Source organism: Benincasa hispida, chromosome 11 (genome assembly GCF_027475165.1).
Source record: "Benincasa hispida cultivar pf3 chromosome 11, pf3_genome.v1.1, whole genome shotgun sequence".
Lineage (NCBI taxonomy): Eukaryota > Viridiplantae > Streptophyta > Magnoliopsida > Cucurbitales > Cucurbitaceae > Benincasa > Benincasa hispida.
Genome location: NC_143488.1, coordinates 84,461,684 through 84,484,412, shown reverse-complemented (window position 1 = coordinate 84,484,412; position 22,729 = coordinate 84,461,684). Strand labels below are relative to the sequence as shown.

Below are 22,729 nucleotides of genomic sequence, written 5' to 3'. Positions count from 1 at the left end.
AATTTTTGCTATATTTTCAAATTTAGAAAATTATTGCTTGAATTATTAATTTCCTTGTCTTTTCCTTCCCATTCCAATCTCCCTTCATTAAAAAATTCTCTCTTTTGGTAATACAACTGTGAAGATGAGGAATCAAACGTTCAACCTCCAAGAAAAAAGATCATGTGAGTTACCATTGAGATAACCTTTTACTTTAATCCCTTCATTTAATTAATATTGCGTATTTTAACATTATATCATCGTTTTTGTTAATTAATTATTATGTTTTGTGACAATAGCTTCTAAATATTTCAATGAAATTGGAACTTTTAAAAGATCACCGAGGAAATGGAAAAAAATAGCCAAACATAAGAGACCAAAACATATATTTAGCCCATAAAGAATTTAAAATAAGAAAAAGTAAAATTCCCCCAAAAATGTTGGATGGATAATTTTTCTGCACATACAAATAGCTCAATTGGTCTTGCATTACTTACCTTCTTAAGATGCTCTTGTTCCTCTAGAACAAAAAGATACCAAAAAGGGAAGAAAAAAAGTAACGTTTATTTTTTCAGTTGCAGCAGTTGAGAAATTGTAATAATTAACAACATTCCTTTGTTAATGAGACAAAAATTTGTGATCATACTTCAAGCTTAAACAAAGTCCATTCTTCATCATCCCCAAAACAAATACAAAGCCTTGCTTGGTAGTCTTGGAGCTGGGAATTTCAAGCCAGCTCTGGGCCAGAAGGGATTGGTTCATAGCCATCATGATGGGCCGCAAATGCTTCTTCTTTATGAACAGGGATGAACTTCAACACAACTGCAATCGGCATGCTCACAAATCCAATCAACACACTCAATCCCCACAGTTCCCAGCTCAGTGGTACAGTGCTTGCAAAAGCTCCCAAAAGTTCTACAATTATTATTTGAAATCCCACTGTGGATACCATTACTCCCAAAAATATCCAGCTGCTGAACATCCCTCGGAAGATGTTGATCTTTTCCATCTCACGGCTGTTAATTTCGTTGAAAACCTGTAAATAACAACCATCCAAAGGTGTAAAATGTGTTGAGTTTTGGCAAAATATTAGAAATGCAGTTGTCTCACATTGGAAAAGTTCAAGAAATTGATGGGTTCCAAGTACTATAAAATGAGAATATGGCTTTGGCTCTAGATAAATTCTCTTTTTGTATTTTTAAGTTCGAGAGTGGGAAAAAGGGTGAGTGGTACAAATACTTCAAGAGAGTATTTTCTTTTGTAACAAGGGTTGGGGAGAGATTTTTATGTGATTGTAATAACTTTTCATGTAGTATAGTTTTTTTGGTCCGTGGTTTTTTCCTCGGTTTGGAGTTTTTTCGTATTAATTCTTGCGTTTCCAGTTTCACTACTCTTTTAATTTTTCTGTTGTTTTTTTTGTTTATTCCGACAATAATAGTGAGAGGTTTTTCCCAACAAAATGAGTACCAAGGTATATAAGAACTAAGCTTAAGACAATTATGATGGACAGTGTTGCTCTAGCGATACCTGGCAGAACACAAATGAGTTGAATATCAAAGTGTTGAGAACTTTTGTGGAATCAGATCCATTAAGTCCAAGAAGCTGCTTTCCCCCAAAATTAAGACCTGCAAGAACAGCAAGTTGATAGATACTCTGACCAATGATGTTCCTCCACATGGCTTTGGTAATAAAGTTAACCCCCTTGGGAATTGGAGGTCTCTGCATAAGTCCATCATTTGGAGGCTCTGTGGCCAGTGCCAAAGCACCAAGAGTGTCCATAATCAAGTTCACCCAAAGCAACTGTACAGCCGTAAGAGGAGCAGATCCTAAAAGTCGGGTAAGACATAAAAAATTCATCAACTTTAGTTATTTTCAAATGGTCTTACATAAAGGAGTAACTTCGTCGATGAATACACCTGAGAGGCAAGCAGAAACAAAATTGATCACTAGAGCAACAATGTTAACTGTTAGCTGAAACTGCACAAACTTCTGTATGTTAATGTACACCGCACGTCCCCATCTTGCAACATTTACAATAGTTGAAAAATTGTCATCCATTATGATGACATCGGCATTTTCTTTGGCAACCTGCAAGTCATCCAATGAAATACCATATGAAACACACAATAACATGAAACCAAAAAAATATAATAACGATAGTAATTCTCATAGTTAAAATCGTTCAAACAATCATCTAGTGATTATAAAGATATCAGCAATCATTAGTAGTTGTAATTCTATTTGAAATCATTAAGATAGTAAAGGTTTAGCTATTGAATCAATCAATCTTCAGTGAAAGGCATAAGGAATGTTCTTCCCCACTTCATCATCCCCAACCAGTCTGACATTTGTCATAGGGTGCAACATTGTTGATTACCTTCCCTATTTTGAGCGGCTATCACTTGCACAAGGGCCCTTTTGCTGTACGATAAAAGTTAATCTTCAAAAGGTGTATGACTCAATCCATTTGGATATTATCATTGGCATTTTGTTTGTGATTCTGAGGTTTCTTAACTAGATCAAATGTTGCATCACCTCCTCAATGTTCTTCTTTATTAATGATGGGAGATAGTTCGTTTCAATGTAGGAAGGGCCTGAGGCAAGGTGCCCCCATCTGCCCCTATCTCTTTTTCATGGATATGGTAGTACAGCTTGGATGCTATATAATGTATGTAATTTAAAATTTCATCCCATGTGTGGTAAGGTCCATTAAATAACCTTTAATTCACAGATGGCTTGTGATCTCTTTCTGCTATTTATCCTCGTCACTTTTCTTCATAAAATCTTCTTTGGACCATTTTGAGGACTTATCGGGGTTAGCTACTAATCAATCCAAGAGCTTGTTTCTTTCGTGCAAGATAGACCAACATAATGTGGATGATCAGATACCAACTGTTAATTACTAGCCTGTCCTCTCTTCCAATCAACCTAGGTCTCCACCCAATCTCTTCGAAATTATCTTCCAGGGATGGTAACCCCTTAATCAAGCACATTACACACCAAAAGTGAAATTGGTCTTCCTACTCTTCCTTTTTGTTGAAATGCTCCAACTAATCAGGTCACTTCTCATAAGCTTCCATGTGTATCGGTGCAATGCATTTATCCTGCCCACTAAAGTGACTTAGAAGATTGAATGTGTGCTTAGGAACTTTCTATGGGAAGGGAGGACAATATTCTTGTAGGTACAAAAGCTTCTTGGGAAGATATTTGTTTTCCCCTTTTAGAAGGCAGCCTAGATATCAAATAGATTGCTTTGTGGAACCAAGCAGCCATCGTGAAGCTCCTCCATGGGTGGCTTGGGTGTTGTGCTGGCATACATTCTAAAGGGGAAGTATAATTAGGCCTATTCACCCAAAATTGTGACTCTCGTGACATTAGAGAAAAATTTTGAAGAGCATTACAAATTATTGAAATAGGGAAAGAAGACGACACAAAGAGTTTACGTGGAAAACCCTAATTCAGGGAAGAAAAACCACGGTAGAAAAGAATTTATTATTTTTATGTCTTGTTTACAATAGACCCAACCTCAGATATAAATAGAATAATGTGAAACCCTAATTTAGCAAATATAGTAAAAAGACAAAAATGCCCTTAGGGCTAATTTAACATATTTCAACACTCCCGCTCAAGTTGGGGCATAGATATCGGCAAGACCCAACTTGCTAATACAAGCTTCAAACGTCTGTCTCGATAACCCTTTCGTAAAAACATCGGCAATCTGTTGGACTGAAGGTACATAGGGAATACAAATAGCTCCGCGGTCTAACTTTTCTTTAATAAAGTGCCTATCAATTTCAACATGTTTGGTTCTATCATGTTGTACGGGATTATTCGCAATACTGATGGCAGCCTTATTATCACAATACAGCTTCATAGGCCCAGGACTACTCTCGTGAAGATCAGATAAAACTTTCTGCAACCAGATTTCTTCACACACTCCCAGATTCATAGCTCTATACTCTGCCTCAGCACTACTTCTGGCCACTACACCCTGTTTTTTACTCCGCCAAGTTACCAAATTTCCCCATACAAAGGTACAGTACCCTGAGGTTGACCTTCTATCAGTCACAGATCCGGCCCAATCTGAGTCAGTATATGCCTCGATGCTTCGTGTGTCATGTTTCCTGAATACCAAGCCCTTCCCAGGGGTGGACTTTAAATATCTCAAAATTCGAGTCACAGCTTCCATGTGCTCCTCATATGGACTCTGCATGAACTGACTTACTACACTCACAGCATAGGAGATGTCGGGTCTAGTATGAGACAAGTAAATCAGTTTTCCTACTAGGCGTTGATACCTCTCCTTATTCACAGGAACTCCTTCCGAAACACTTTTCAGTTTGCTATTGACCTCAATAGGAGTGTCAATAGGTTTGCATCTGGTCATTCCTGTTTCTTTTAACAAGTCCATAGTGTACTTCCGCTGAGAAACAGATATTCCTACTTTTGATCTTGCCACTTCCATCCCTAGAAAATACCTTAAACTACCAAGATCCTTAATTTCAAATTCACTTGCCATCCTTTGTTTTAGCTTAGCAATTTCTGCCGTATCATCCCCTGATAGGATGATGTCATCAACATACACTACCAACACAGCAATCTTTCCTAAAGATGATTTTTTGGTAAACAAGGTATGATCAGAATGCCCCTGAACAAACCCTTGGGACTTAACAAACACGGTGAACCTGTCAAACCACGCCCTAGGAGACTGCTTCAACCCATATAAAGACTTCCTGAGTTTGCAAACATGATTCCCAAACTTAGCTTCAAAACCTGGAGGTGGACTCGTATAAACTTCCTCTTCCAACTCACCATTTAGGAATGCGTTCTTTACATCTAGTTGATGTAGGGGCCAATCTTTATTCACGGCGACAGACAGAAGAACACGAATCGTGTTTAACTTAGCCACTGGGGAAAAAGTTTCTGAATAATCAATCTCATACGTCTGAGTGAATCCTTTAGCAACTAACCTGGCTTTATACCTCTCAAGTGTTCCGTCAAACTTATACTTCACTGTGAACACCCATTTGCAACCAACTATTTTGTGACCTCTAGGGAGAGCTACTAACTCCCAAGTCTTATTTGCCTCAAGAGCTCTCATTTCCTCCATTACTGCTGCTTTCCATTCGGGAACTTCCATGGTCGCATGTACACTGGTAGGTATTGTTAGAGCATCTAGCTGAGTAGTAAAAGCCTTAAAAACAGGAGATAAGTTACTATAGGTCAGAAAGCTATGCAAAGGGTATTTTGTACATGACCTGGTTCCCTTTCTCAGAGCAATTGGCATATCCAGAGTGGTATCATAGTTGTCAGTTTTCGTCTGTCCCTCTTCAGTATCGGACTTTTGAGACAATTCTGCATCCTCTTGAGGATCTTTCAGCATCTCATCCCTTCCTGAAATTTCAACCTTCTCTGAGCTCATTTCGTCATTTTCTATGTTCCCAGACTTTTCTTCAAGACTCTCCTTTGAAACAACGGGATCTTGAACTTGTGCTGGTTCTGACTCTTGGACACTTTCCGATGGAACACCAGAGGTTTCCTGAATTTCCTTTCTGAGATTCCTCCTATAATATGTTATCCAGGGCACTTGTTTAGTAGGAAGAACCGACACAGGAACAACAGGAGCAGAATTAGATTCAAGACTAGGTAGACTAGGTCCAGGAATATTGGGACTAAGCTCAGGTTCAAGAATATTCAGACTAGGCTCAAGGTTGAGGCTAATGGGTATGGAGTACATGGAATTGTTAGTCTCTTCATTCGTGGTCTCCCCCTGAAGATGACTAACGGGAAAGAACGGTTTGTCTTCAAGGAACGTGACATCCATAGTGACAAAATATTTTCTGGAAGATGGATGAAAGCATTTATAGCCTCGCTGATGAAGGGGATACCCGACAAACACACATGTTTTAGCTCGTGGAGCAAACTTAGTCCGGTGTGGACCATGAGTATGAACAAAGGCTGTACACCCAAACACACGAAGGGGAACCTCAGGAATAAGACGGGTAGACTGATAGGACTCTTTGAAGCACTCAAGAGGGGTTTGAAACTTTAGAACTCGTGAAGGCATTCTATTAATTAGATGAGCTGCGGTAAGAATCGCATCTCCCCACAGGTACAAAGGAAGAGACACTGGAATTATCAAGGAACGAGCAACTTCAATGAGATGGCGATTTTTTCGTTCAGCTACCCCATTTTGTTGTGGAGTATATGCACACGAGTTTTGATGGATGATCCCTTTTGACACTAGGAATTCCTGGAAGGTGTGGTTGACAAACTCACGACCATTGTCAATTCGGAGAATGGCAATCTTTGTGTTAAACTGTGTTAATACAGTGGTATAGAACTGTTTGAAGGTAGATAAAACCTCGGACTTATCAGCAAGGAGATATACCCATGTAAGTCGGGTATGGTCATCAATGAAAGTTACAAACCACCGTTTACCAGACAGGGTAGCGATGCTCGAGGGACCCCAAACATCACTGTGGACCAGGTGGAAAGGCTGGGTAGGCTTATAGGGCTGAGAAACAAATGACACGCGATATTGTTTAACACGTATACAGACATCACAAGATAATGAAGAAACATTCACATTATGGAATAAATGAGGAAACAAATACCGCATATATTGAAAACTAGGATGTCCAAGACGAAAATGCCACAATAAATAATCTGTTTCAGATATAGCAAACGAAGATAAAAGACTAGTCCTAAACAAGCTTCTAGAGGAAGCATCTGTAGAAAGGAAATATAGGCCTCTGTCATATCGGGCAGTGCCAATCGTCCTCCCCGAGCTCAAGTCCTGAAACAAAGCAGTATCTGGTGAGAAGACAACTCTACAGTTCAAATCTTTTGTTATTTTGCTTATAGATAATAAGTTGTAAGAAATTTTGGGCACATGTAAGACATTTTGCAGAGTTAATCCCTGAAATGGTGACAGTCTGCCTTTTCCAGCAACAGGAGCGAAGGATCCATCCGCAATTCGAATCCTCTCATTTCTAGCACTTGGATAGTATGAGAGAAACCAGTCGGATGAGCCAGTCAAGTGATCGGTTGCTCCTGAATCTAGAATCCATAACTCATTCCCCTCAGCAAGGAAACTAAAGGATTGAGGGCTACCTGATTGAGCAACTGTTCTGATTCCTACAGTACCTGAATCACCAGGATTAGTCACTGGAGGCTGTGTCTAAGGTTGTGCAGCCCCCTCAACTGATTCACCCACTAGAGCACGCCCAGATTTCGACTTGTCATTCGGAGGGCGACGTTTACCATTTGGAGGGCGACCATGCAATTTCCAGCACTGATCCTTCGTGTGCCACTGTTTTTTACAATGCTCACAAACTAGGGGTGTTTTACTATTCTGCTTGTCACCATCAGCTCCAGCGGACTTCACCCCGAAGGCAGCTGACTCTATAGTGGTAACATTTGGCCCGTTCATTGCACTCGATCTATCTTCTTCCAATCTAACCTCTGAACATACCTCCATGAGAGACGGAATTGGTTCTGCCCTAGTATTTTACTGCGAACTGTATCAAATTTGGGGTGTAGCCCGGCAAGAAAATCATACACACGCTCAACCTCTTCTATCTTGGAGTATTGAATTCCATCTTGTGGGCAGGTCCAGATGATCTCCCGACATAGATCCATTTCTTGCCATAACAATGACATCTTGCTGAAGTATGACGTTACATCCATGCTCCCTTGTTTGCATTCGTGAACCTGTTTACGTAAGGTATACAGGCGGGATGCGTTCTGACGCCTCGAATATAACCTTCGGACTGCATCCCAAATATCTCGGGCAGTGGCTGAATAGAGTAAGGGTTTCCCGATTTGTGGTTCCATACTACTAATTAACATTGAGCGGAGCAAAGAATTCTCTGCCTTCCAGACACGCTCTTGAGGATCCCCAGGATTCGGTCGTGGTATCTCTCTAGTTAAATATCCAAACTTATGGCGTCCCTCAAGAACCATTTTAATGGTTTGGGACCAAGAGAAGTAATTTTGCCCATTCAACTTCTCTCCCATGATCATTCCTGTAGAATTTCCAAGTGTTCCAGATAAAAGATTAGAAGTTGGAGTAGGAAACATTGATACCGGATTTTCTGAATACATCGGGGAAGAATCATGGCCATTCAATCGGGCTCCCAGGGCGACCATCTATTGCTGAAGACTAGTTAATTGTTGTTGGAGTTCCCCATGAGATTCAGATCTGGAATTTTTCTGTCTAAATACCATGGGATTTTCTTCAATGGACTCACCCATTCGAAACTGAGGCTGAACTGGATATACATGAGGAAGAGGCTGTCCACCATGATACTGTGAAGAAGCTACTGCCGGAAGTCCACCAACAGCAAAGTTCGGCAACCCGTGACCGGCGCTGCTCCCAGACGGCTGTGATGGTGGGTAACGGACAAACGGCTCGGCGATCTGCTGCGAAGCGGAAGAAATCGCGCCAATCTGACCCGACCCGGCAGCTAGAGCAAGCCCATGACTGTCTGGTGTAGATCCGATTCTATGCGACTCCGAGATACCAACCGGCTGTAGATCGATCGCGTGCGCCGGCTGGAGAACGTGCGAGGCTGAGACGGTTGTGTGCGAAGTTGTGGGTCCGATCGGTTGTGACTCGATCGCGTGCTCCGGCTGGAAGGCGTGACCTTCCACCACCACCTGCTGTTCGGCTGGAAAGATCCGATCGATGGTGTTCAGTTGGAACGGCTGAGACTGGAAGCTAATCGGCACGCTAGCTGGAGCAATCCCACCACCTGCTGTTCGGCTCGCCAGCTGGATCTGTTCGGCTGAGCCACCTGGGATGATGGTTCGGAGATAGCGGTCAACCGCTGCTTGAATCACGGCCTCATTAGTCAGCGTACCTTCACCTATCAAGTTTGATGACTGAGTTTCTTCTACCGAGGCTAGGGTTTCATCACCTTGCTCTGATACCATATTGAAATAGGGAAAGAAGACGACACAAGGAGTTTACGTAGAAAACCCTAATTCAGGGAAGAAAAACCACGGTAGAAAAGAACTTATTATTTTTATGTCTTGTTTACAATAGACCCAACCTCAGATATAAATAGAATAATGTGAAACCCTAATTTAGCAAATATAGTAAAAAGACAAAAATGCCCTTAGGGCTAATTTAACGTATTTCAACACAAATTAGTTTAGGCCCCAAATCAAGTGCATTACTACTAGTGTCAATACAATATTTTGTTAAGCACGATCCTTTGCTAATGTGTGCAAACTTACATATGATCTACGGTGATAAGATTATCTAAGGATGTTACCAACATATGGAGGGTGGACCTTATCTATATTTCAATCCACTTCCTTCATATTTGAGCTAAGTTATACATGCATAAATTCTCTATCGCGAGCAATATATGTATACCGTAGATTCATAGAATTAGAGTTCTCAAAGAGTAGAATTTTCTTTTGCAGCCTTGTAGGAATGTTGTCTATGGTGTAGTTGAGGCAACCGTGTGGAGAACATACCAAGTTTGGGTTTTAGGAAGTATTTCAATAGAAATGGATTTCATTATTTCATAAATTAATCTGACTTGATTTTTTTTCGTTATGCCCACAAGTAGCCAACATATCATGCACCCAAATTTTGCTAGTAATGCTCGTCTCTTAGCGTAAATAAAAATTATCATAATAGAATTACGATATACAAATAAGGATAATTGATCAAACTTGGCACAAAGATGTTATAGAGGAATAGAAAAAATCAGGAGTTAGCAAAGACAAATGGCCACTGTTCAAGTTAATAGACTAAATTTAGATGGAGACAGGGGAGAAACTGCAGTATGAGTTCAATCAGCTTTGATTCGAATACAATGACTTTGAAGTAGAAATTCTTGGGAGGTAAACTAGTAGAAAACTCTGTTATCACTACCATAGTTTGCTAAGTAGAATTAAGTTCCTTAAAAAAACTCTGCGCACGGTACTGGAAAGAATGTTTCATTCTGATTCCTTCTGCCTTATAATTAAGTATGCAAGCACAATAGGCAGATAACAGAGGCAGAAAAGAAGTAGGAAATCTAAAGAACAATAAAAAAAGAGTTCATTTATAATCACAAAAAGAACTTTCTATTCCAGCCCGTTGCAAGCAATTACACTATTATTTACTTAGCTCATGTACAGACCTCAGTCCCGGCAATGCCCATAGCTAGTCCAATATCTGACTCATGCAAAGCTGGAGCATCGTTTGTCCCATCTCCAGTCACTGCAACAACCTCGCCCATACTCCGCAAATTGTTAACTAATGTGTATTTGTCTAGTGGCAAGGACCGAGCCATCACCTATATCCATCGCAATTTGTATATAATACAGAACCATATTACAAGAAGAAAAAATATGACTAAGTTCAAGATAGAGAGTAAACCTGGAGTTTTGGTATAGTTTGCTTCATCTGTTCTGGAGATAAATTACGGAAGTTTGGTCCTTCTATGGCTAAACCCTCGTCTGTTAGTATACCACATTCTTTAGCAATAGCCTTCGCTGTATTTATATTGTCACCAGTGACCATACGCACAGTTATTCCAGCTGCTAAACAAGTTTTAACAGCTTCCTTGACCCCTGGGCGTACAGGATCCTTGATTCCAACAATTGCAATTAACGTATATCCATCATCTGGAATAGATTTGTCACCGGAGTCCTCTATATCTTTGAAAGCCAAGCAAAGTGTCCTCAAAGCTTCATTGGCAAAACTATTGATAACATTTGTAGCGTTATTTACCTTCTCTTCTGTTAAATCCATAGATTCTCCATTGGAATCAATATACTTGTCACACGTACGTAGTATTATTTCAGATGCGCCTTTGACAAAAGCTCTGACCCCACCGTTAGGAAGTCCTACTAGTACAGACATCTTCTTCTTAACAGAATTGAAAGGCTCAACCTTAAGTATCTTATATTCAGTACGTTGCATACGAAAATCCCCACCCAAATGAATCCCGAACTCTAACAGTGCTGATTCTGTTGGTGTTCCACCAACGATTGAGTTCTTCCCATCTTTATCTTTAGTCACTTCGCAGCTAGTATTTTGAAATATGGACTGCAAAAGTATGCCTAGAACTTCTTCAGAGATCTCTGATTTCAGTTTGTCTACACTTCCATGGTCTTTATTCTCCATAAAATTTTCACATACCCATGCACGGCTAACTATCATATGGTTTGTGGTTAATGTCCCCGTCTTATCTGTGCAAATGCAACTGGCTGAACCCATTGTTTCACATGCAGACAGATGCCTAACTAGTGCTCTTTCATCCATTAATTTCTTCATAGCAAAGGCAAGGCTTAATGTCACTGCCAGTGGTAAACCTTCAGGAACTGCAACAACTATTATGGTAACTGCAACGGCAAAGAAATCTAAGAGTTTAAGTGCATCACTTGAAGTCCACTTCGTAAATTGATGGTGAGCAGCTTTCTCTCCGAGAAACCTTCCTGTCATCACCAGGAATGTCAATACAGCAAAAGTCAAACCAATTTTACCAATAAGAGTTGCTACACCATTCAGCTTGACCTGCAGTGGAGTCTCATCTTCTCCTCCCTCGCTGAGAGTTTCCATCAATTTTCCCCATTCAGTTCTCATACCAACTGTTGTTACCATCATCTTTCCAGATCCATCTTGCACTTTGGTTCCTGATAGAAGAAATGGTTTCTCTTCATCTATGTTCATTGGTTCACTCTCACCTGATAAGCTGGATTCATCAATTAGTAGACTATATCCTGATATGAAAACCCCATCAGCAGGAACCTGATCTCCAATGGATAGATGAACAATATCTCCAACAACCAAGTCATAAATCGGAACTTTTTTCCTCAGCCCATCCCTAGTGACATCAACATAAATTTTTTTCTTCTCTCTGTCAAGATCCTTGAACTGCAAAGACTGCTTGTAATCACTAATAGAAGTAACCAAGACGACCAATAATATACTGAGTAGAATTCCCAAACCATCATATGTTCCCTTCGGCCATCCTTCTGTGGCAACTCCAACGCCTAAAGAAATTAGTGCACAAAATATTAGGATGATTAATGTCACATCGTGTAATGCTTCCCATACAAACACCCAAAAGGATCTGGAGGGTTTCTCTGTGTAACGATTGTAACCATATATTTCTTGTCTCTTGGATGTATCCTTTTCGCTGACACCTGCGTCTAGTGCAACAGAAACTTTCCTTGAAAGTCCTTCCACACCACCATGGAATCTCAATGCCTTGTAATCATGGCTACGGACTATGGATGCAAGCTCATCTGGATGAATGCAATAGCCAGCACTCCTAGCCTCATCTGATAGATGGTACTCATCCCGATTCATGGCTGCACAAGAGTACAACGTACATAAAGGAAAGGATAATATCAAAGGATTGAGAACAAGCATAAGCCATTACCATCAATAAACTGTAATGCTGCCTTCTGAACATAAAGAGCAACTCGGATTTTTTCCTGGTAAAGAAAATGGAAGGCAAAAAGATGAAAAAGATGAAAAGAAAAGGACAAAATACTCTTATGTATAAAGTGATTGCTGCAAATTTGTAGTACAGTTCCATGGAGAAATAAATCAAGCAGTATATTTGACTAAAGAACATCACAGGCATTAAAGCTGTCCCTTCCTGTCTACAAGATCGAAAAGGCAATGGAAATGTATTCACGGCCATCGAGATCTATGAAGTAACCTATAGACTTAAAACTAGCCTCCAGCCTAAGCAATTCTTCAATTCAATCAATTTCCCATGGAAAGGGTGACATAGCAGAAAGGTCCTGGTGCAAAGCTAATGCGTTGAGAATAACTTAGTTGGAGATGCCTTTGGAAGGACATAATTGAAAGATTAACTTTAAACTATTGTTTATTGAAAAATGATTACAAGCATCTATCAAAGAGAGTAAACAGAACTAGGAATGGCAGGAGAACATTCTCTTCAGATGGACATCTTATGGTTAGATTCTGTTTGATCTACCCAATTTGCAACCAAAAAAAGAAGGATGTAGAAGTGATTTTTGGGAGTGTGGAATAAAGTGACGAAAGCAAAGGTTGTCTAATGGTCAAAAGTAAAGGGAGGGAAGCTCTGGTAGAGTTGGTTAGGCATGATTGTTTATTGTGGAGCTCCTCATCTGCTTTTTGTAATTACTCCCTACATCTAATTAATCCAAGTTTTGTATTGTTTTGTGAACTCTAAGAGGGTAGACTAGATATAGAGAATTAGTGACGTACTTTAAATGGGATATTTTGCCTTCTCTAGTATACCTCTTTTGTGGCTGCAATTCGATGTACTCCCTACCGAATAAGTAGAGAGTGCTTCTTGTTTCTAAAAAGTTTTCCCTTTTTTCTTTTTATTAATGGAATAGATCGATATATAACTAAGGTTCTTAAAGGTGTCTATTGAAAATTCTGGAGCTTATATAACTTGAACCTGCAAATAAATAAGTGACCACTTAAAAACTCATGAATATGCAATTTTTTTATGAGAAACTAAGATCTATATTATGAAAAAGGAAAAAACTCACACAATGAATACAAAAAAGAATTGGCCTGCCATAAAAAGCAACCAAATCGTAAAGCAAAAAAGAGAAAATATCAACATAGAACTCCTTGGTCATAAACGCTAAAGGAAGGTATTTTCACAAGCCGTATTGTATAATGTCCATCTCTCTCAAGGACTCCCAACCCGGTCAAACTCTCTTCTAGAGGTTCTAGATTTTTCCAAATAGAGTTTCTTCAAAACATCCATTACAAATAAGGAATAATCTAGAAATCACGTACATATAATTAAAAGTAATATAATACAGAAAATTCAAAACAAAAACAAAAATTTCTATTTAATTAAAAAGAAATAACCAATAAGTCAAATGTTCTACAAGATAGCAAGAGAGGTAATCCTCCCTTTAAACCCAAAACCTTATTCAGGAAGTCCCAATCCACCAATAGCCTTTCTCAAAATCAACTTTAAAATGAAGCTTTCTTGCTTTTTCCTCCGATAATCTTCAACAACCTCGTTAACAATCAAAACGTAGTCCAAAATTTGACGCCCAATAAAAAAGGCGCCCAAACATTCTAGAATCATAATCCTATTAGCCAAATCCTTCCTCAACTTATTCACCAACTCCCTCACAATGCCCCACGATATTTTGTTTGTTGATTGTTCTTTCTTTTGGTTCACATGCGTACAAGCCCCTCTCCTTGACCCAATTAAGCAAGTTATTTTGAAAGGAGTCTGAAAACCTTGCGGCCTTCCCTTTTTCCATTCATGGATTTCGAAAGCTGGCTTCTTCAATATAATGTTCCCTTTTTCCACTCTTTAGCTCCTACTAAAAGTATGAAACTTTTCAACAAGTTGATTAAAGACGGTTTTGTTAAACCACCATGTTAATAATGTGCAGTTTACTTGGTCGAATATAAAAAGTAAACCTGAAGTCCTGCGACTCAAAGTTGTTTATTTGCTAAAAGCTAAGTTTCTAGATTGAACAAAAATCAAAATGGATCCCCTCCCTATTATTTCTGAATAAAGAGATGAAATGAGGATTCATCCTTATCGAATTTTAAAAGTTATGATCATAAATTTTATGAATGGTTAAAACATCAATGGAACAAAAAAATCGATGATAATTTTGTATCATCTAATATGAATATTTCTAACTTTACCTGAATGGAAATCTTTGTAAGGTAGATCATATTTTAGGACCATAAAATTCAAGTAATAGTCATACTGCTCATGCATTCCATGATAGGAAAGTTTATCTTCCTTAGCATTTTATGTTGGTAGAATTATCGTGGCCTTAGATTGGGTTAGATAGCATCATAGCAGTGTTCGGTTGAGAAGTTGTTTCTTATTAAAAGAAAAGAGAAAAAGAAACGAAAAAATAAAGTTAAGGTAGACTTTAAACTCAATCTAATTGTTTAGATTGTAACCCTTTCTTTTTCATCTCTAAATTTTCAGAAGTTTTATTTTCATTTCTACGTTTCGCGTAAAATCATACTTTAATCCTTACAATTAATATTTAGTAAATTATCCAATATACAAATACATGTCTGCAAAACTATTAATTTGGACAAATTGAAAGCTACATCTAAAGTAGAACAATATTTAACTTTTGAAATTCAACTGAATTTTGTACTAAATCAATAATGAAAAATAAATAACGACTAAAACAGTATGTTTGGCAGAATTTATAAGTATTTGTAAGTTTGAGAAACTAAAACAAAATATTTAGTGGATGATTTTAGAGGGACCAAATTACAAAAATTGATATTTTTTGTTTAAAAAATCAGATAATTATTTTAAATGGTTCAACTATTAGAAATATTTTTAAATACGGCAAATTATCATTGTCTATCAAAATTTTAAATGACATCTATCAGTGTCATTATTATTAATAGATGTCTATTACTGATAGATAATGACATCTTGCTATATTTATAAATAAGTTGGTTCATTTTACTATATTTGAACCGTCCTTAAAAAATATCATTACATAAATGGGACAAATTTTACTATTCTAATAATAATAATTATAATTTAAAAAAAAAAAAAAAAAGTGGGCCTAATTTTGTGAGGTGATTGGAAAGAAATGTGGTTTTGATCATCTTTTCTTCAAACTCTTAACTCTTACATTCTTGACACTATCTCCTAATTTTAACATGTTTTCTCTCTCTCACTTGGGGAAAAAATCAAAACAAAAAAAGAAAAAAAAAATCAAAACATGTTCTCTCTTTAATTTCACCCATCCATCCTGCTTTTCACTCCCTAAACTTTGTGTTTTTCTAATCTCTCTCTAGAAAGGATACTCTAAATTTCTTTTCCACTCTAAAATTAATTTCCCTACCTAACTTTTTTTCTTTCCACTTTCTAAGAGGTATATTTAAAAATGGCTACAACTGGTTTAGGCATATACAGATTCAAGATTTAAAATAGAGTTGAATTAAAAGAAAGTTCAAAATTTTTACGATTTCTAAAACAATGGCGGGAAATTTTATTTTAGGAAAAAAAAATAATTATAATATGAAATACAATCATGTTAATTAATTCAAATATTAATTTGAAAAGGAAAGGGTATAAATCCTATTTTGGTCCCTAAACTTTCAAAAACGTCCATTATAGGTCCGAATTTTTAAAAAGGATTTATTTTCGTCCTTATTATTAAGATTTTATTAACTCTTGAATATAATGGTGAGATGACTTGTATTTTTGAATGATTAAGTTACCAAATAAGTTAGTTATGCTAAAAAATCTAAGTTTTAATTTTCAATTAGCTGGTAAAGTCTAATTATCAAACCTCTAACATTGAGGTCGATAGTACAAACACTATGTCAGTTGAGTTACGCTCATGTTGGCTTGGCACGTTGGTTATTGATATTTTAATTCACTTTTATCCTGCTCAAATCAGGTTAGATGCAATTTCATTCTTAAACAGATTTCATTTTTAAAGAGTTAACATAATCTTAATGACCAAAATAATCACTTTTCCAAAGTTCAAGAACTAAAATTGACCTTTTCTAAAATTTAGGGATCAAAATAAAATAAGATTCAAAATTCAAGACCAAAATAAAATTTAAACCAAATGGAAAGTTAGTAAATTAATATCGTGTTTTTTCAAAAGAAAAAAAGGAAAAAGATTAATTCATATCGTGATTTTCTTACAATTACTAAAATAAACATATTATTCAAAATATTTTAATAACGATATAATAAAATTAACACAAAGGAGTTCTCTGTCAATCCCTTTACAATGACTATAGATAATCCGTTAAAGTGATTATAAGGAAGTTAATCCAAACATCCTATAATGTGCCTAGCCTTTCTTCCTCTAAAACTAATCTCTTCACTTTGATTATTCTGCCTCTAAAATTCTCCCATCTAACTTTCATAACTAGTCTCTTCCTTGCTAGGATATACAAATATTGAAAATTCTTATAAATAGAAAATTTTCAAAAATATTTACATTTTATTTATGGAAATTTTAATCTTAAATATTAAGAATCTAATAATTTTGCAATAAAAAAAATAATTAGTCCATCATTTTTATTTAATACTATAATAGCTAAAATCATATTTTTAGTAATAGTTAAAATTTAATTTAAATACTCAATACAAATTTGAAAACTATTTAATTCTTTTATTCTTAAAAATATTTTCTTTATTAGTATGTGCTATAGATTAGAAAACCAAATTTTGAATTCTCAACTCTAAAAGTAGTCTAACGATAAAAAAAAATATAATTAATAATTAAATTACAATTTAAATACTACAATATCAATCATTTTAAAGTGTAACACAAAAAATTTAATATATCATTCAAATAAACCAAAGTGCCATTAATATATCTTGTTTTATAAATAAAAATACTCGAACACTTTTAATAAAAATAAAATGATTATAATTAAACTAAAATTATATAAACTTGATCCACTAATTATACATCTTTGTGATGAAAAGATGTTATTATAGACTTTTTAGGACTGTTTTCAAATATAGAAAAATAAACTAAAATATTTATAAAAATAACAAAATTTTATTGTATCGCAGTCTATTGATAGATAGATAGTCTATCGCAGATAGACAGTGAAATTTTGCTACCATTTGTAAATATTTTCAGCGGTTTTGATATTTAAAATAATTTTCTTTTTTTATTGTAAATAAAATTATAAAATTTCTTAATATATTGATTATTACTTTTTATATATTGTCACTTTAGAAATATAATGAGAAATAATTCAGAATTTTTCAAGAGTATCTAATGACATTGATATTTTTATCAATATTTCCATAAAATTAAGATATTCATATTTTCATCAACATCAATATTTTAAATTTTGGTCGATATATTAACTATAACTTTTTCTCACTCATATTGTAAATATATATATATATATATATATAACTAAATGATAAAATTGTAATATTTTAAAACCTAAGAACTAAATTGAAATCAATAGAACAAATTCAAATAAAATTCAAATTTGAAAAGGTAAATTTTTAACATTAAGAAATGTCAAAACTAAATTAAAAATAATTACTCAAAATTGAATAATCAAAAATATAATATTTTGAAACATATGAACCAAATAGTAATTAGACCTAAAATCTAGAAATAAAAAATATGTTTTTCTCGTAAAAAAAATAATCTTAGACAATCTAAGTACAACGAAAAAATAATTTAAAAGGAAAAGGAAAAAGAGGTAAACAAAGGGTTAATAAGAAGACATTAAAAAAACTAATAAAAAATAAATAAAAATAAAAATTGTACTAAAATGGTGAAATGCACCAAATGACAAAAAAAAAAACCCTATTTATCTAAATAACTTTCAAACAACCCGTTTCTCCCAATTTTTTTAGAAACAGCCTTGGTTCTCCAATTGACCCCTCCAAAACGTATTTATAATAAGTCTTTGATTTTGTACTTTTATATGTAATTTTCATGCTATTAAAATTGATTTTAAATAATTAAAAATATTTTTCTACAACTTAGAAAATCACATGTAGTTGTTTGAGATACTGAGTTCAATCTTAAAGTTTAAAATTAATATGTTAAGAGTTAAAAGTCTGTATTCGAAGTAAAAGTGGAAAGTTGAAATCTTTTTATAAATGTGTAAAAGAGAGAAATGAAATTTCTAAATGCACAAAGTTGAATGATAAATATATTAAAATTGAGTTATTAAACACCTAATCCGAGAGTCCAACCAAAAAGTTAAAAGGGCGGGAAGAATAAATAAAGTTGACAATAATTATAAGGAGAACAAATAAAATGCAACAGGGATCCCACACCACGAAGCTCCCACTGAAGTCCCGTCCTATCCTTACAAATTTTTCTCTCCTTTCAAACTGTCCCCACGAAACTTCCACGAAATTTCTCCTTTCACGCGCCTTTCAACGTTTCCAACGAAAGCGGTTCCCATTTCCAACTACTTTCCCTCAATATTTTGACTTTTTTATTCTTTTTTCTTTTTTTTTCAAATGGACTTTTTTTTTTAATTCTCTCTCCATATTGGCCCATCATTTTCAAAATTTGTACAACTCTTCTAGAATTTTCTTTCGAGGAAGACTCTCCTAGAATTGGGCTAAAAAATAGATTAATAAATATATCTTTACAATTAAACTTGCCTCATTTTTAGATGTTGCTGACATCAATTTGATAAAATCAAAGAGGAAGAATTGTCCATATTCTCTCACTCGGGTAGATATTTTCTATGGTTGACAATTAAACCCATTTCAATTTTCTCCCTTTCCTTGCCATTTTGTAATTTATATCTATAAATATGCTTTGAATTTTAATAGAAAGTCGGGTGAAAAGTCAACAAAAGATGTATAAATTATTTGGTAATGTAATAAAAAACCAATAAATCGTTTGAGTTTATTACATCTATAAAAACAGTGTCAAGAAAAGTCCTCCCTCGTAAACCTCATATTGAAGACGCATCTTTTTCTGTTTTATTACCATATTTTAAAAATTAAATTCATATAATAAAATAAAATATCTCACATTTGAAAGCTTTTTAAAAGGTATTTTTCTATTAAATGCCATCTTTACAAAAAGTATTATTCTATTTAACGGCGGCTTTCTAAGAAAAAGGTAGATTTAAATGATCAAATATATTAAATAGAATTACTCAAAAAAAAAAAATGATTCGTTAGAAAAGTTTCGATATTGTGTGTCACGATCTAATCGGCTAAATTTATGCCAAAAGCCAACCAGACAAATGGGCGTCACATGACCGACCAATTGCGAAAGGGCATTTTATTTTTCTTTCGAGTTCAATATAGTCGTCCAATGAGATAGTAATTATTTTTCAAAATATATTTTGATTGAAAATTATAAAATATCAACTAAGAGTTGAAAACTTTTTGAAAGATATTAAGTATAATCTAGCTAAATATTTTTAAAAACAATATCAATTAAGAGTTGAAAACTTTTTGAAAGATATTAAATATAAGCTAGCTAAATATTTTTAAAAACAATATCAATTAAGAGTTGAAAACTTTTTGAAAGATATTAAATATAAGCTAGCTAAATATTTTTAAAAACAATATCAAAACATCATCTTGGATTGAACTCTTTACTAATATCATGTCTCTTATTTACCACTAATTCAATCTATAATGTTTATTAATATTAGTATTATTATTAAGATAAAATATCATTTTAGTCCTTATATTTTGAATTTCATTCCATTTTGGTCTATGTACTTCCAAATCAATTTTAAAATATTGTTAATTTCTTTTAAAGAAAAAAAGTTTGTTTTATCATTTCCTTTATAATTTGCTAAAGATATTGGTGTAGTGCCTTTCTTGCCTGGAAAACATAATTATGATTTAACCAAATCCAATAATATATATATATATATATATATAACTTTAGATGAGTAAATTTAAAATTATTGAAAACACATGGATAAATTAGGATTATTGAAAAAGTACAAGGAATAGAATTGAACAATTGAATATATGTAAACTAAAATGGAATGAAACCCAAAGAAATTGGAACAAAATGATATTTATCCTTATTATATTAATAATTTATATTTAATGACTTAGATATTTTAAAACATTTGAAATATATAGTTGAACATTTGAATAATTTTTAAATGGTAAATTTAAATTTCCTTTTAGTCCCTTCAAGTTTGTTCTATTTTGACTCCTAAAAACTTCCAAAATGTTTGTCTTATTCCTAAAACATTTTAATTCTATTTGGTTCTTGAAAATTAGGACTATTAATATAGTAAATAAACTTTAAAATATGTATTAAAATTAGGAATATTAACATTTTAACCCTTGTTATGTTACTTTTCTATTTTTAATCTCTTTTTCTCAATGTTCGCCTCAAACTTATTTGACATAAAGTTATACTCATACGAATATGTTAGTGTACATACTCAAGTTGTATTACGAATTAGTTAAAATTAAACTAAAGTAAGGGCCAAATTTTTATTTTTTTAAGTTCAAAATTTAGATAAAATAATTTTAAGATTTGGAAACCAAAATGAAACAAACTTAAAAAAATGAAAAATAAATAAATGCATTTTGAAAAATAAGAAATCAAGATAAAATAAACTTAAAAATTCAAAAATCAATAGGATTTAAACCTATATTAAATTTAATAATAAGCTGGGCACTCAGCCTCCTTTCCAAAGTTATTATGAGTAAATATGAGCTTAACCTTTTTTTTTTAGTAAAGCTTCTAAAAAAAAAATCTCTTACCTTTAGTTTGAATAAATAAATAGATAAATAAAAATAATAATTCAATAGTATTATTTATCAAGTAATACTCAAGTGCGTTTTCACGCATTCACAAAACACATCAAAGAAATTAAAATATAAAAGAAAGTGCAAATTAAAAATTTGAATGATTTTGTGGAATGGCCTTAAAAGATGGGTGGTCATTGAATGGGCATATATTTTTCATATATTTATTTATTTTGGAAAGGGCCCACAGAAATTTTTATCATTGCCGTTTGGCATCCGCATCGGCATTTCTCGTTGGCTGGAGATTTTTCTAAGAAATTCACTACGACCATTAATGGACGTAATAAACTCACCTTCTTTCTCAGAGCTATTTCGTCAAGAAACCCTAACTTTGAGTAGAAAAGGAATGGAAGAAATCGAAGGGAAAAACGAACTCAAAATCCTAAAACCTGCTCGAGTTTGCTTGAATGAAACTATTATGCATCGTTCACTGTTTAAACGTAATCTACTTTTCTAGCATTTTCTCGGTAAAAGGCATAAAAGAAATCCACATTGTGGAGATTGAAATCAGGAATATGAATATGAATCGTGAGATTCGAATAGCTTGACAAGAGAGAGGATTAGGAAATCACACCTGGATTTTGAGCTTCTTTTTCTCGGCCTCAGAGCGTTTGTCGAGATCTGCAATATTTCGGAACCTCCGGCGTCGATTTCTGACGATTGAGACGGCGGATCTCCATCTCCTCAAGGCTTGCTCTGAAGGATGTTTTGGCTCAACTTCGAAGTCCTTCAGAAGATACTGCTCGATATTCATTGCCGCTCGCTGTTAAAAAAAGCGAAACAGAGAAGAGGAAAATTAAATGTTCTTTGATTTTTGTTTTCAATAGCCTGGAAACCGTTTCTGTCGCCTTTCTCGGCGTTGTTCCGAGCAGATCAGAGAAAGTTGAAAAAGGAAGGAAAAATAAACTTATTAGACCGACGGAGAGGCTTTCCAGACCAGAAGTTCTGTACAGAGTCCACAAAATTACACAGTGTGAACCAAAATGAGGATATGTAAAGATAATTTCTCTCCCCTCTCTCTTCCAACATAATTTCCTTTAATTTATGAAGCACAAAAACGGCTACACGATACAGATACGATTAAATACAGCTGATTTGTTAGTTTCTAAAAAATTAATATACGAAAATGTAAAGATACATCATTTTCTTTTTAATATATATATTTTTAAAAAACGAAGATGTTGATACATTGAAGATACATTTTCTTTTTCTTAAAAAAATTTAGGATATAGATAAATTTAGAATATAAGTTAATAATAATAGCACAAAATAAAATACAAACATTGAAATATAATAAAAAAAACATCTAAGATGTTGAAGTACAATAGTTAATAAAATGCAAAAATGCAATAGAAAAGTGACTCATACTACAAAGAATAATAAGAAGATTATAGGGAGAAGTATGAAAATAAACGAATAACTTCTTCATTTAATTGTTGAAGATATCCAAATAGTTTATATTTTGGTACATTTATGGGGACTCAAATGTGAAGATGAAATTTATTTTTTTT

At 34.4% G+C, this 22,729-nt stretch overlaps 1 protein-coding gene across 1 annotated transcript; it reads right to left on the bottom strand.

Annotated features, from left to right (window-relative positions):
- Window positions 1-449: 449 nt before the first annotated feature.
- LOC120091704 (calcium-transporting ATPase 4, plasma membrane-type-like) lies at window positions 450-22,385 on the bottom strand. Its single transcript, XM_039049816.2, has 7 exons — window positions 21,793-22,385; window positions 12,375-12,429; window positions 10,364-12,303; window positions 10,125-10,280; window positions 1,896-2,067; window positions 1,507-1,805; window positions 450-1,015 (listed from the first exon to the last, which is right to left on the bottom strand). Exons 1-7 carry the CDS (start codon window positions 21,970-21,972, stop codon window positions 707-709), a joined length of 3,111 nt encoding a protein of 1,036 aa, XP_038905744.1. The 5' UTR covers window positions 21,973-22,385; the 3' UTR covers window positions 450-706.
- Window positions 22,386-22,729: the final 344 nt, after the last annotated feature.

What these genes read in the sequence shown, in the direction of transcription:
- LOC120091704 (XM_039049816.2), bottom strand. Translation starts at nt 21,972, where the DNA reads ATGAATATCGAGCAGTATCTTCTGAAGGACTTCGAAGTTGAGCCAAAA. An exon ending in AGCATTACAGTTTATTGATG is followed by an intron (nt 12,304 to 12,374) that starts GTAATGGCTTAT and finishes ACTCTTGTGCAG; the next exon opens with CCATGAATCGGGATGAGTAC. An exon ending in ACTCATTTGTGTTCTGCCAG is followed by an intron (nt 1,016 to 1,506) that starts GTATCGCTAGAG and finishes TGTTATTTACAG; the next exon opens with GTTTTCAACGAAATTAACAG.